General features: G+C 28.3%; 1 protein-coding gene across 9 annotated transcripts in view; it reads right to left on the bottom strand.

Moving 5' to 3' along the window:
* The window catches only part of Dh44-R1 (Diuretic hormone 44 receptor 1), a 49,183-nt gene that overhangs the window by 8,662 nt on the left and 23,433 nt on the right, over positions 1 to 17,088 (bottom strand). For 8 of the 9 annotated variants that reach the window (XM_087410894.1, XM_087410893.1, XM_087410896.1 and 5 more), the window contains 5 exons: positions 3,772 to 3,958; positions 2,638 to 2,731; positions 1,311 to 1,404; positions 1,002 to 1,082; positions 756 to 844 (listed from right to left, as the gene is read on the bottom strand). In XM_087410894.1, coding sequence (XP_087267020.1) covers positions 756 to 844; positions 1,002 to 1,082; positions 1,311 to 1,404; positions 2,638 to 2,731; positions 3,772 to 3,958 — 545 coding nt within the window. Of the gene's footprint in view, positions 1 to 755; positions 845 to 1,001; positions 1,083 to 1,310; positions 1,405 to 2,637; positions 2,732 to 3,771; positions 3,959 to 7,923; positions 8,248 to 17,088 lie in introns of all 9 variants that reach the window. The other variant, XM_087410898.1, reaches the window with a different exon arrangement.

The raw sequence follows: 17,088 nt of genomic DNA, 5'->3' as shown, positions 1-17,088 counted from the left end.
CTCTCTCTATATGTGTATAACATGTCTTAAAATACGTTATATATTTGCAAACTCTCAATTCTGCATGTTATTATTTAGTATTTTTATAACTAAATTTTAAATTGTAAATCTATTTAAGTAAAAATTTGTGTGCTTAAAATTATAAACAAGAGATAAGTTATTGCTGTACTACAGAATTCTGCAGTAGATCCAAGAAGCCTTTTATTCATAATATACACATGTTTGATTCCAAGAGAGTGATGACAAATTTAACAAAGTTTTCAGTAAGTCAAAGTTATCGATTAATCTTTCGATCCTTGTTATATACATGGAAATTGGAACAATGAAATGCTTTTTTTACATTTCATTATTCCAATTTTCGCCTTCTAGAAGGTTCGTTTTAGACGCTTCTGTTACTCTTCCATTACATCCGATTTACGCTCTGATTTTTATTTTCATCAGGATGGTTCAATGGAAAGTTTTTTCACGGACGAATGATGAGAAATTAAACTTGTTGAACAAGTCTAATATTTTTCTGCATGTTATTTCTGTCTTTTCCTTGCATGTTTTATCTTTGTCAAATATTTGGATACGGCGTTAACAAGCAAACGTGACTAAAATTTTGCTCGATATTTTATATGTTTTCGATGCTGTCTGATCAGCCTATTACACGTCACTATTAGGAAATGAAAGATTTTTCGCGCAGATAGACGGAAATTTGCTGTCAAATACGTATTCAGATAACGTCAGAGAAACATTCTCATTTAAATTCATACCTGGTTAGGTTGATTCATGATGTGATTCATGATTTTCTGATCCAGCGACTTGGCGATTCCCCACAGGGCTATCACAAGCACCGGGATACCTGGATTTATTTATCTATTAGTTTAATTATTTATTTATTTAATTATCATTATGTTAAAACATAATTAATACAAAGTTTTTAAAACATAATACTGTTATGTGGACGACCCAAAAAACTCTTTTCTTTCCCGCGATTTTAGAGTTATTAGTTCACTCACCCCAGCCAATCACTAAGCAGAATCTTAGTTTGATATTGTCACCAGTGAATGTTTTCACGACCAACAAGTACAGATATAGACCTATAAACATGAAACAGTAAAGATAAACGCGTAATAATATTTGGAGTACAAAAATATTCTTTAAAATATTCTTTAGCACTCGTGCGCGGATATTTTTCTAAATTATTAAATTTTAAATTTTTGAGTAATACAAACGACGCTCTTATGCTCTCGATTTTCTCTTTCATACTAGTTCAATATTGTATACTTTGTAAGAGATAGATATAACATGTCACATTTTTAACTCACCTTCGATGAACATCCAGAAAAAATTTGTCAAATGGAAGTAATGAAGAAGCGAGAATAATATCACGCAAGTCGGTATATCTGTTTGCATGGATACCTGGAAATTATATAAAATCGTATTAATAAGAGGAACATTCATTATATATCAGACAGATACTAATTCCGAGATTATGTGCATTTTTTGCTAATTTTTGTCTAACAATTGAATAATTTTCCAGAACTTATGAAAAAGATTTATAACATTAAAATTAAAATGCATTATAAAATGCAACTTTTAATTGCATGCAATTTGAAAGAGTGCAGTCGATGGGAATTTCTACGATATTCAGGGATACACTCAACCATCAATTGATCCGATATAGATGAGAAAACCAAGCATTCTGCTCATTTTATTTCTATGTTCAATTAATAAAGAGTAATGTGTTATTGCTACCTTTCCATTCGTCCTTTCTCTCTCTCTCTCTCTCTCTATCTCTCTTCATTTCTTTCTCTTTCCCTTTTAATGTTGACAACTACACTGATTTCTATTATATATAGATGCACAAAATGTGAAAAATTAGTTCTTGATAACATAGTGAATATTAGTATCATACGCGGCAGAACTATTAAAAAGTTTTCGAATCAATTTTATATCTATTATCTTATCACTGATGAAGATAACAATTCGTGTGTTATATAACAATATAAAAATAAACAATTTTTACTTATTAATAATTAAGAATTAATAAATTTACATATTTCTCTTTACATTTCTTTTCTTTCTTATCATTTTTTTCTCTTGCTCTTTATAGTGAACTAATTTGAGCAGTCAAAGCATGGAATTAATATTATATAATACAATATGACGAACTGGAAGCAACGCTTCATTAAATTTAAAATAACTTCACGCAGTACGGTGTCTAATATATTAAAATTGTTAATAATAAAGAATAAAAGGGGAAAAGGAATTTTTAAATTAAATTCGACACATTATTAAACATTCGATTATTTGTAATTCGAAATCGTAAAAAGCATTTATTTAACTAATATTTTGTTACAAATAAAAACAAAGATTTGTGATTTAAAATAATTTTAACGTTTTTAACAATGAAATGCCGTTAGTAACGTAAATGTGTATTCACAATGTTAATTAAATTCTTCGGATTTAAAAAAGTTATTGATTATTATTCAATTTTGTATAAAAAGTTCATAAACGTAACGTATCATAAAACACACACACACACACACACACACAATATGCGCCCGCTCATGTGTATGTGTGTGAGTATTAAAGGCGTAAAATTAAGAATATCATTTAAATATAAGCGAGATTTCTATATACATGCATTACCTGCATTATAGTAGTTAAAATCCACGTCAAATCAGCCAGGATATAAGTAAACATTAGATTCGTATGTATATTGTTCCTGAGACACCGTAATTCTCTATAGGAAAGATATAAGGCATAAGTTTGAGGAACTCTGGAATATGTTCGTACTGTAGATTTAATTTAGGGTGCTTTTTCCATTTGGTAACACAAGTATTGTTTTATCTTTGTTATTCACGCTCACTGAAGAAAGATAGAATGATGCTTGTGCCGACTTGTGTTACCAAATGGAAAGCACCCTTAGATTAGTATGTGATGCTTGGAGCGATCACAAATAGAAACAAATAGAAACGACTAACAATAAACAGAATTTAACACATAGAATTTCAAAGGTGCGTTCGGGGAGATGCTATTAGCGTTATTTGTATTGTCATTCTATCCTTGTTTTACGATTAATAAATGACGAAAAGAGAATAATATAAATATGTATAATGCTAATAACGTTTCTTCGAACGCATTTCAAGTATCCGCGCTACTTCGTTTATACTGTTTCGACCGTTTATTTATTCCGAGGCCTTGCACGTACCATGCTGATTTAGATATTGTAAACGATGAGAGTGCGGCAAATTGAAAATCCACATTAGAAATGTAGAGAATAATAATGTAAGAATATCTGATGGTGTCTAATATTAGGAAAATTCTTTTATTTGTACATCTATAATTCTCCCTCTCCATCCCTCCCTCCCTCCCTCCCTCTCTCTCTCACTCTCTCTCTCTCTCTCTCTCTCTCTCTCTCTCTCTCTCTCTCTCTCTCGTAACTTATATGTAGAATATAAACTTGATATCGTTACATTATTATTTAAAGTAAATTTTTGAATATAAAAAATATATTGTAAAAGATCAACAATTAAAGATAAATTTCCTTAAAATAATGTCAAAATTGTCGAAAGGCGAAAATGCAAGAATGCTATTTATTTTACTGTGAGAGAATGCCTTTCTAGAAGTGACTTTTTAAATAATTTAGTTTAGCGCGTTTATATAATCTGATTGGTCGTATTGCTTTTCCGAAATTCTGACTGGGGACGCACTTTGATTCTCTTCGAAAAAAGTAATGTAGCATAAATAAAAAGAATTTCAGATTGCGTATTCTTAACTCACTTGTAGTAGATGAATATGCAGACCGCCATTATTAGAGTAAATAAAGAAAGACTGTAGCCGATGAAATATAGTGTAGTCGTGATTTCTATACCGGGCTCGATGGTTGGTAACCGCACGTCGCGACACATAGAATAATTGGAGTAATTGTCCCAGGTCCCATTCGGCCAACACCAGCGACTGGCATTTTCTGAAAATCACATACAATAGATCGTAGTTAACATGCCGTAACTGTTTCCGTTGCTTCGAGCGAAGGAAACTATTAATCTTTAAGTTATAATTATATGAATGAAACAAGTCTATTACACAAGAGAAAAATATCTATTGTATATGTATATATTATAATTATGCGTGTAGATATGTATGCGACAATTATCAATATGTATACGTGTACTTATATATATATATATATATATATATATATATATAAAAGATACGTATATGCATGTACATTTACAAAATTAATCGTCATAAAGTAATAAAAATCAACGTCAGATTTGCGTAACATTAGATGTGAACAATTAATATGTCTAATTAGTAAAATGTAAAATATAAAAATGTCAATGTTTGAGAATGAAATTGAGCAATCTCACACAAACATTGTATATCGGAAACTAATATTTTCTGTTCTCTGCGAACCATTTGCGCGGCATGTTTTTCAATGGACTCGGCTCAACGCATTGAGTCTGATATAAATACAAATATTCGGATACGTTATACGCGCTTGAGTGATCCGAGGGATGATTTCTAACATATCCCTGGCAATTTTTTATGATGTCTTGCAGTAGCATTAAATGTGCCGTGGATATCACCTGCGTTGCGTTATTCACAACCACATGGAAAAACGTTGGATAAATCGATACACAGAAGAAAAGGTCCCTGAAACGACTGGCAATGTTGCAGTAGCGACAGTAGCAACCATGCATCAACGCAGCATCATTAACACATTACTTTTTAATAGCTTTCTTCTATAGGTTAATCTATCGGCGATATAAATCACTATACGCAATGATGACGTTTGCCGAATATTCATCGACAAGTTGTCAAATTAATAAATTAACTATAATGAAAGCTTTGTAAAATAACTATATATGTATATACATCGTCTCTTTAATATTACGCTGCAGAATACAATTGCAGAATTAATTTAGATAGATCTAGCAACGACAGTTTAGAGTTAGCCCGAATCCTCATGCGAACCCCATGCTTTCACACCGAGCACTGATTGATGAAAAATGGATGATGGGGGTTTTAAATTTTATTCCCGTAACTGATTTTTATAACTGAATAGTTCATTCGTTATTCCCTTCTTAATAGTACTTAGATTGACGGTAATAAACAAAATTGATTAAAAATAATTCAATTTCAAAAATTATTTATCAATAAAATTAGTTTGTTTATTAATTTACAAAATTTTTGTTCCCTAAAAATAAATTTGCTCGTTGATTAAGCAAAGTCGGAGCAAAGTTTAAATGATGCAAGGATTACGTTTGATGAAATTTCGATTTAAAGTGCAACTTGTCAAAGTGATATCGCGTTAACTATAGTATAATCCATTCGTCATTATCAAAGCAGATCGGCGATGAACAACTTCTTGCTCCAAAATAATGATCGACTACTCGGAGTAATGACGTTTTGTTGCGGCAAGTTTGCAATAAAACTTGTTAGCGCACCTCTATTTATCACTCAAACAATAATGGGTGGCGCGAGAATCATAGAGTGCGTCATAGAAGTTTCGTAATTATTCTTGGAAATTAACGATATGCACTTTACTGGAAAAGTTCTTCTAAAGTATTAATTCGCAACGAGAGAATTTTGTCACAGTTTTAATTAGTATAACAATATTAATTTCATACACATGTGTATGTGTGTATTACGTGTTCACTGTGATTATAAAAAAATTGTTCTATTAATAAATATATCTTTCAAAAAATAATGTTTTAAATAAACGTATATAAGATGTAGAGATACATATGTATAAGAGGAGAAAAGCTGAGAAAAAAAATAATTCAGTCTTCAAAAAATTTTTAAACACTTTTGCCATATTTTGCGACAAATCGATAGTTTTGAATGCTACGAGTTTTTCTGGAAGAGATAAATTTCAATCCAAATTTTCTCGACGTACTTTATTTATTGGAATTTGCATTGTGACAAAAATAATCGTTAAAATATTATTTCGATTTGTGAACACGTGCATTATTGCCGAATTTTACGGTCCTACACAGTCTCGCTTATTGCACTCGTATTGTATTATGCCTTGCGTCACAAGAGCGCCAAGAGAGTAAACTTTAATGACAACCTGGTTTAATGAAATAGAAAATTAATAACATTTTATTTTCTATTAATATATAGATCTAATATATAGATATTAGCGATTAAATATATGTGTATATATATATGTATACATATATATGTAAACACACTCACCTATTACCTCCTGCACAATTTTTTGTTTATTTTAATCAATTAGTTATATTAACAGTGTTCATGTGTATTATTTATTAAAAATTTTTAAAAGAAAGTAGAAATTTTATAATATACATTGACTGTAAATACACACTTGATAAATCGCACTAGAATAAGTAAATCCAACGTAATAATTAGTCGTTGTACCGGTAATGATTGCAATTACGCGCATGGTTAGTTCCCTAAGGATATGACAACAACCGAGAAACTCTGTTATGAATAATAACTGTAATTGTTTTGAAATAATTGAATATGTGCTTGTTATATATTAGGCAAATGTAATGAAAATATTTATTTGTGCATTCGAACTGCATGTATACAATAAATGTTTATCTTTCAGAAAAAAGGAAGATGATACATTCTTAAATATTATTCTTAATATATACAAGGTGTAGAAGCATGGGCAAATATTTATTTAAATTGTATTTACTCAACAATGATATTTAACACATATATGAATAAGTAAATAATAATTATATCCATAAATATATTTGCGAATAACGCTTATCGCATTAAAAATTTTATATGTTTACTAAATATTGATTAAAAATAGCAAAATTTGTGATTGCAGATAAAGATTACGAATTGTAATCCTCTTTTCATCTGTTCGTTAATAATATAATTGCAAACATATAAATTGCGAATATTTTTCATCAACAATAAAATGCGTACCGATAAAAGCAATCGAGGAGATTATTATTTTTAAATGGCTCGCCTTCTCTTGGCTTGTACCCTTCTTAATTTCCCAGGAGCACGTGCCAACCTACTCTTCATTTATTCGCCATCATCTATTCTAATGTTTCCATACGCATCGTCATTGAGATAACCTGTGGGAGATGCTTACCAGGTGTTGACAAATTCGATAATCAATAAAAACGCGCATGAATATACAATTGGAGCAGATGCTTTCGCTTGTATTTATCGAAGCAATCACTTAGAAAAACATCGAGTATCCTGCAATCAATCTTGTTATACATATATAAGTCACGCAAAAAAATTATTCTTGTGCAAAAAGCAAATAAAAATAACACACACACACACACATCTAAATTGTTTTGCATATAGTCTAATGTCGCATACTTTAGAAAGAATATTTTGTATAATAGTATACATCTATGCGTGCATGCGTATATGTGTGTGTGTGTGTGTGTGTGTGTGTGTGTGTGTGTGTGTGTTAGTATGATTACATTATATATTATTCTATTATTCTTTTACAAGTTAATAATTATTAATGTAAACATGCGACTTGATATCTTCTTAATATTCTATACTCTATCACATTGATTTACAGCAAGAAATTATTGAAGTTTAATAAAGCGAAAAGAAAGAATTATTTTCTATTGTTCTAAAATCGTTCTTCTCTTGGAAAAATAACTTCATCTTGTATTATTGGATAATACTTATTTTTGCTTGAGAGAAAAACCTCTTATGCATCTCTTTCTCAGAGAAAAGAATTTGAACTACAAAATATTTTGCATAATTTTAAATTTCCAAGGTACCAAAATTATTCTGTAATGAATAAAATAAATTACGAAAATAATATAATATATGTATAGAGAAATACAATATACAATATTATACCTACTTAACTTATTTACATATTAGATTAAATATTTTTATCTTTTTCGGAAAAATTTCATCAGTAGAACATTGAATTATCAATCAAAGCGATAATAATACTGGACTTACTGGAATGAAATGTCATATAAATGAGATTCTCGCATGGTTCTCCACTAGATGTGTCATTAGCCAAGTCTGCGATTTAATTACAAGTTCATTAATAGCACGCGCGCGCTTACGCCACAGATTGGCATCCGCTCGGCACTTTCTCACTTCTCATGTTCGCCTCGCTAACAAATATCGACGTGTTCCTTTCAGACTATACTTCTGTGGTAATGCGACACTCTGGCGACGTTGAAATTCGATTAAACGTCTGTCACTCCGACTTTTAATTAACGATCTTTCCCGTCTCTTTTACGCCTTTTTCAATCTTCGATTTTAACAGTACTTCACCTGTAAAAATTGAAGTATCTCGTGTAGACACTCGCCGAAAGTGTGTGATGTGATGGAATACATACTAATAGTTCCTAAATTTAAAGTCGAGGAAATCATATTCTTCAAATAATTCCAAGTAAATTTCATTATCAATTTATCTACATTACTCTATATAATATGTATCGAGAGTTGAGAAGCGGCAATTTAAAAAATAATCTTTTTTCACATTTTTTTAGCCAAATAAAGTCTACAAAGTAGATTAATCTACAAAATTATTGTTCAAAAGAATTTATCGCATATTGTAATTTGCGAATCATTCTATACTTCCTCTTGAAAGGATTCGTGACAATAACTGCGAAATAATAATTAAACAACACAAATATATTATGTGAGAAACAGCTTCTGCAAGAGAAACAAAAAACCATACTAAATATTTGAAAAGATAATTTCAAAAGGTAATGTGAGATAGGTAAATGTTCGCATTTTTTATACAAATAAATTATAAATTAATTTCAAATTAATTAGAATGAAAAAGAGTAGTAGAGCAGAGTTGGTGTCTTTAACTTGTTTCTAAATTCAATTGAAAAACTTTTATTGAAAATATCAGATTTCTTTACAATTTTATCTTATCAATATTAAGTATAAGCAACATTGTAATTTTAGAGGCCAAATAATATGAAAAATTTTCATGATTATTTTTTTTACGAAAGAAATCATTTTGCTTACATTTATTAATTCATTCTCTCTCTCTCTCTCTCTTTCTCTCTCTACTTTAGGATAATTAATCAAAATAAATAAGCTCGTTGTTTTTTGCATTAAATGATTCATCACTAGAAAATGCAATGTGACGGAAGCAGCTGCTCACGAATAACACTCTTCACATATACCCTCGCATCACTCTTCTATCCTGTGTATGTTTATTTGTCTTTCTTTCCCACATCTCCCAACTCGAATGAGTGAAATGAATATTTGCGTCCGAGCTCTGTTGCTAGCACTTTACATACTCTGGAGCATTGTCCTTTTTCTTTCTCTCTTTTTTTCTACATCGGATAATCGTAATAAGAAAGCTATCCACTTTACGTTAAATGCCACGTGTGTTGCCGTATAAATCTGCATCGTCGGTGTTAAAAAGTTTTTGTAAACAAATCTCACATCAAGAAATGAGAATTACACGTGCGTTTACGCATAGTGTTACGTGAGAATAGCTAGAGTGGTGAGCCAAAAATGAATTTTTCCGACAGTTTTTCTTCAAATTTTTCAAACTACTACTTTTCTAAATGCGGTTAAAGTGAAAAATCATCATGTTTCTCCGGATTCATTTTCAAATTTGACATGCGCGCATACTTAAGCGTCGATATAAACATCGTTATCGGAACTTTAACGTATGCTCGTAGAGCGACCAACCCCTCCTCTCACAATCTCTGTATATCGATACTTAACTAACTATCGATAATAGAGTTAAACCTGATAATAACGCATCGATTTTCACTGCCACGCCGACATTCGCAAATATTCGCAAATGTCGCAGAAATTTTTGATACGCACGTGCCATACTCTATACTCCTATGCTGTGTATGCGTGCGTGTGTGCGTGTTATTATTACATCGTATAATAAACATTCTCCCTAAGCAAGATTGAATCATTTTGCAAGCAATAAAAATAGATAATAGATAAGGAATAAAATTTGTTGTGTGTTAAGGATGTATCAGAGAGATATTATTCAAAGTGAGTTGATAAATATATAATAAAAAACATTATAAAAGGTCATCAATTAAAGGCAAGTTTCCTTAAAATAGTATTGAAATTGTTGAAAGGTCAAAATGCAAGAATGTTGTTTATTTTGCTGCCTGAAAATGCCTTAATTCCTTAATGACAACTAGAATTTCGGCAAATGGAATCTCGAAAGTTGTATGATCAATCAGAATAATTTAAGGATGTATCTATTATCACTTTTACAAATGTGTTAATATTTTTATTTTAAATAAATTATGCATATACATATAAAAGTTATGTCTATAACATTTTGTCTATATTAAATAATACATTCTTATAGTTTATTAGATGTATAATTCATTTGTTATTATTTTTATTATTATAAACTAAAATTTAAAAAAGGATAATAAAAATCTAAATTAAAAAAAAAAGTACTTCAAGTATTTAAAATAACATATGCAAAGTTTCATTGCGATTCACTGATTAGAATTACAAAGATTTAGAACAAATACATATTTTTTATATACATTGCGATGCCTAGACTACTAGTCTAGGCATCGCAATGTAACTTTACATAAATAATCTTGAATATATTAAGTAATTATACTAAAAAATTAAAATTTTTATTATAATACATTTTCATACATTTCTATCAAAAAACAGATTAAAAAAATACTACTACTTATTAAAATAACTTATGATTCAAATAGTAAACCGTTACAAAAAAAAATTTGTTGTGTTACTTTTAAATCCAATTCAGAATAATCTGTAATTTTTTTCATAACAGTTATTTTTTATAATTAATATCATTTTGAAATATCTATAAAACATTCTAAATTGATTCGCAAATAAGATATAAACTCTTTTTTGAAGAAAGCTTTGTTTCGCAAATAAATATTGTATTTATGTAAAAATTGTAGATAAAGTGACTAGATCCAATATAGATGTATCCAATATAGATGTGTATTCAAAACGCTCTATTTGCTACTTAGGTAATTATTATAATACTATATATATATAATACTATTTCAATTCAATAGATAGATAGCAGTATATAATAGCTTTGTGTAGGTTATCTGTCTGATTCGATTGCATCAATTTATTGCTCAATTTGTTCATTCTGTTATTGTTACTAAATTAAAATGATGTAACATTTTATAGGCAAGTTATTATTTACTATAAAATTGTTTCTTATACTAAAGATAATTATTAATTTCAGTAGTTACAATTATTGTAGCTCTTTATTTATACATTACAGCATTATATAATTTAATTTATATTTTTGTTACAACATTTCGTTTATAATAAAAGAAACTTTTTGTAATTAAGAATCTATATGGTCAACTTAAGCATATTGACCACACACTCATCAATTATAATGTTTTTTGATACTTTTGTTATATCAAATTAAATTCTATGGATAAGTGAATAAACGTAACATAACGTAACGTAACGTAATGTAACGTAACGTAATGTAGCGTAATGCAATGCCTATTCTACAATAGTTATAAGCGTAGTGATAAGTGGTTGTAATCGTAAGAATTGATCAATCAAATCGAATATGAGAAGAATATTTGATTATGATTGATCAATTCTTACAAATATGCTTACGATTATTGTAGAACAGATACAACGTAACGTAATGTAACATAATATAACATAATTTCAAATTCTTCTCATTTAAAAACTACTGTAGCCTCGACATTTTGATATTAGAACTTTTGTCTCCAAATGATATCAAGAATCTGCTATCAGCAGATAATTTGGGACACTCTGTATTTAATCATGCAATCTTATGCATAATCGTATGTAACATTTGAGTTTATCATTGTTTTCTAAAATATGAAATAATAAGTTCTATTGAATAGTATTTACTATCTTTATCTTATTTATCTATTTGTATAAATTGTACAAAATATTATCTTCGATCTTGTAGTTGCAAATCGGGACCGGCAAAACAATCGTCCCATGTTCGATGGCTTTTTTACTGATTGAATAATAAATATTCATAAACGATGCATTGCATTCATTACCACGCCCATTGTAGTCCAAGCAGTCGATGCAACTTGTCGGTCATGCAATCGTAAATATCGCCTATTCGCCTCGAAAGCGATCAATCATCCAAAAAAAAAAAGAACTGTAATGAACGGTTAATCTACAAATTGTAAGTGAAATTAATAATCGTAAAAAAGAATTGATGATGTGTCTGGAAACAGATCCTATCTTTTGCAAATCGTCGCACATTTTCTGCACGTTGAATACCAAGTTTGAATTAATCTACTTTTAATAAAATTATTGTTATACGCAACAAATTAACAATTGTATAGTATAAACAATTGTATATTAATTATAAATAATAATAATAATTAGTAATAATGGTAGTAATAACAAGGTAGTAGTTAGGAAAGCAAATAGCATATATATAAAATTGGTAGTCAATAAATAATACAAATTGCAAATGCATAAAGGTAATAGCAAAGCACTCTACATGTAAATAATCGAACGTTAAAAATTGGCGTTTTTATTCATTATTTACTAAAGAATTCAAAATAAAAACAATAATCAAGAAACATACACTGAGATAATTATTTATTTGTTTACAAGTTATTATGCATCATCAAAGGTCCTCGTTTTTTATGTCATCGCCTTTAGATGCATTTGTACATAATATATCTTTATTCAATATTTATAAAGTAATCCTTTTCTCATCTTCATCAAACACATAAATCAAACATATATTAATCTTTTATGCTAATATCAGTCAAAGAATTAATTCTTGTAATTATCTAAATTAATTGAATTTTATACGACACATAAACAGTTACATCCTCGTCCAAACATAAACTGTTTACTAATATTTATTGCCGACTACATCATCTATCGAAAGTAATATTTCTTCGAGATTCAATATTTCAGACATCTTGTAAATGATAGGAAAATTATCGATACCTTACGAGTTTATTTAATATTTTTTAACAATTTCCGTGAAACTTTCATTTTCAAGTTCAAACATATATACGTATAATTCTCTATTAACAACTATGTTGTTAATTTAACACTAATACAGTAAAAATATAAACACTGCATGGCGTTAAGTTCACACCATTATTTTTTAAACTGTAGACTTCTCATCGAATAAGGAAATAAATATTGTAATTAATATAAGAATCTTACGTGAAAATTCAACAATAAGGAATAAAAGTAATGGCCCTAATGGTTATAGCTAGATCTTTAATGCTTCAGTCTGAATTATTATATACTATATATGTACATGCATATATGCCATATTTGTTCATTGCACGCCAAATTGCTTTTTCGAATTTATATAAATGCAATTAAACTACTATAGTAATATCACGAATTAAATTGACAAGCTATTTTAATAATTTGATGCTCAATCCTGTTAAAAAGACTGTTAATATACTGAAAAATTTTAAATAAATATTGCAATACTTGAGTTTTTCTTATTATACAACGTTTGATGCTTTTTCCTTCAAATAATCGTCTGGAGAAATAGAACAGGAAGGACAAGAAATTTCGCAATAATTATTCTTTTATCGATAGCTTTTTTTAATTCGCTTGAATTGCAATTGTATATATATATAGGTGTATACGTGTGACAAAACTTTAATAATTACAAATCAGTAAAAAATTCGTTGAATATTATGAGTTTAATTGTATTATGAGCCATTCTTATCTTTAAAATTTATGTATAGGAAAGTCCCCTATTATGAGATAAGCGCCTAATATGAGATAGCGGCGTTTCTGCTAAACTAATAAACGCTATCTATTGCTTCCACCATGAATTTATTGCTCTTGGATTAAAAACTATTTAGTAGAAAATTCATTATTAAATCATGCCTGTAGTCAAGATCATGCCTGTAAAACAAGATTTTAGAATTTGGAAGTCAAGTTTCATTGAGATGAGTATTTAAACCTCGTTTATTATTTAATAAATAAATATTTGGCAATAAATTCTTCATATAGTGATAAAGTAAGATCGTACTAATAAAAAAATACGAGATATGTTGAATTATTTAATTACAGAAGTTAGATTTGATGATTCTAAAACCATAAGGCGTGAAAATTGTAATCTGAGGATTCCCAATATGAAATAACCCAAGCTCCTATGTTATAGTGAAAATCGTTGCTAAAGTATAAATGTTATTGTACAATAATAAAAAAGACAACCGGAATGAAGTCGAGTGCTTATGTCTGCGATGCTTGATTCCAATTATCTGAAAACGAGTTCTGGATATAATCTATCGCATGCTCATTTTTCGCACACGCTGGCTGCATTTGTTTGTATTTTAGAAACATTAAATAAAGTTTTTTTAATTGCAATACTGATATACTTTGTGTTTTACTATCGATTTCTCGGGGCATCTCAAATTAGAAGCACAATTTTTTGACTTTGTGATTTGCACTTTTTTCTTTAATTTTCAAAAAAAAATGGAATATGAATTAAATTTTATATAACATTATCTTAAAGCTTATTAAATTCCCTTTAAAATGACTTATTATTTTTTTAAACTCTGCTTATAGACTTCTAACATTTATTCAAAGTGAACTCAGTCATCTCATAACAGAGGCCTTTCTTTTATAAATAAGTCAAAATACAGAAATGATTATTTTATCAAACTTGTTCTTTTATTTCAATGATCAATTCGTTGCTTCAACATTGTTAGTAGATTTTATGTCGAGAGCTATAAAAATATCTTCATTAATAATCTTTGTTGATATAATCACATTGATGGCTGAATACTAAAATCTTGAATATTAAAATCTAAAAAAAATTCAAATTAAATTAAAATTTTATTGTTAGTCTCTCTCTCTCTCTCTCTCTCTCTCTCTCTCTCTCTCTCTATTTTTATTACTTATTTGGACCATCGATCTACTCAATACAGAATATATGATATCGTATTTAAGGTATATTTTATAAGTCATGTATATTTACTAATTTATTCATATTTCAAACTCTATTTTTTTAATATTTCGTCCCAAGAGATTAATATTGTGATAATGAAAATTTCAAACTTGCGTATTTTCAAAAACGAATTATACTGTCGGGAATTATGGTAGGAGAATCATTTTTTTTCTTGAAACATTTTATTGCGTTAATTAAAATAAGTGCATAGAGCTGTTTTCCATTTTGCACTTGGCTTGCACAAATCGTGGCAAGGATTCTGTGAATTCACGTTAGTTAGAGAGAAAGGCATTATTGATATTTGTGATGTAATGAAAATACTGCGAAACTTGATGCTCATTTTCATCACATACGAAATTAACACTATGATAGGATATATATTATTACAGAAATTAGAGTATTTCTCGATGGCACGTTGCAACAATGATCTTTGATAGAATAAGAAAAATAAAGATGCAAATAATCATGATATATTATCGGATATTCAATGTTAAAAGGCTCACTACTTTTATTCATCTACTGTCAATGATCGACGTTCAGTTAAATCTCGGATTTCAATATTAAAATAAAAAATATCGCGCGTATATAATTTATATTATTAATATAAATTAATTTAATCGAAAATATATATTGTGTATATATATATATATATATATTATATATATACATTGTATGTATGTATAATTATATACATATGTATTAGGTTGATGCAAATAAAATATCTGCATTATAAAAATGGTTTTTCTTTTCCAATATAGTCCACAATATTTTTAAAAAGTTAGCGATTATAGAGCAAATTATTAGAGCAAAGTTTTAAGAATCTATATTTTTTTATTGCGTGATACAATGATTTTTAATAAAATTATGAGCAATCAAAGTCAGAATGCTCCTTTTACTTAATCCGTGAATAACTACGAAAAATCGTAGAAACATTATTAAAAAACGATTTTGTAGGGAAAACTTCAAGCTTTCATGTTAGATAGTTAAAAATTTTCTCAATTTTTCTTAGGTACGTGACAGACCTACAAAATGAGAAGAAAATTTTTTATTTTTTTCAGTTAATTTTATATTATATATATATATATTAGGTGTTGGAATTAATTCATAGCGTTTTACAAGTGATGGGAAGTACTTTCATTAATGTATTTTTTAATGCTCATGTGAAATAAATAACATTCTTTCATTAAAAACGCTACGAATTAATTCCAACACCTAATATATATATATCAATTACCGAATTCACATGAACTAAAAACAATATAGTAAGTTTTTGAAAGTAAAGTTTTCAAGCTTTAAACTCCTTTTTTAAATATAAATTTTGTTCATTTTTTAATAAAGTTTTACAACTGTTCTTAAAAATAATACAGAAAATCGACCAATTTTATTTACATCAATCTAATATATGTATATATTTATTATAAAAAAATGCCTATATCACAATTTAATCACAATTTATTTAAAATATTTATTTTAAGAATTTATAATTGATTTACACATTTATAATCAGCTAAACTAGATAAAATTAAAGAATATAAATATTTGAGGAACTGTATATGTAACAATAATATGATTGATAAATATAACATTAAGTGTTATATATTTCTATAATTTCATACTATTAAAAAAATATCTATATCTATATTTTTCCATTTTTAGATTAATATATTCGTATAAATTTCGTACTATGTAGGAGAAGATAATTCATTGTATCAGTGAAATGTTACAATGCGTTTCTAACAATAAGTAATCGTGTAACATTTTAATTAAAACGCCTCCGTACTTCAATTTTTTTATAATCAAATTATGATATTGGGGTACGAAAGAATGAAGGGACAAGGGAAAAAGAGAAAAAAAGATTAAAGTGAATCGATTAATTTTAATAATTGATTTACAAAGTCTTTCAACAAATCTAGCATAACCATTTATGCGTTTGTTGTTATTTACGGTACTCTCCATAAATTTGGGAACACTACGTTTTATAGGTAAGTCATTATATGATAGTGATCTATACATATTTTTGATTTAAATACTTCGTAAGACGTCTAAATAACGATAAACATTTATCTAGAACACTTATAAACTTGTACATGTCGAAAATATGTTGGACAATTATTTCACAGCATCGAAGCGCTCAAGATTGAATTTCACGCTTTGGTCTAGTATTTACATGTATACTGTCACTTGTTTTGCAAATCGTACTTGTGTTCGTTGTATATATG

The sequence above is a fragment of the Acromyrmex echinatior genome, chromosome 11 (genome assembly GCF_024713525.1).
Source record: "Acromyrmex echinatior isolate Ae372 chromosome 11, ASM2471352v2, whole genome shotgun sequence".
Taxonomy (NCBI): domain Eukaryota; kingdom Metazoa; phylum Arthropoda; class Insecta; order Hymenoptera; family Formicidae; genus Acromyrmex; species Acromyrmex echinatior.
This window is presented reverse-complemented; position numbering and strand designations above follow the sequence as displayed.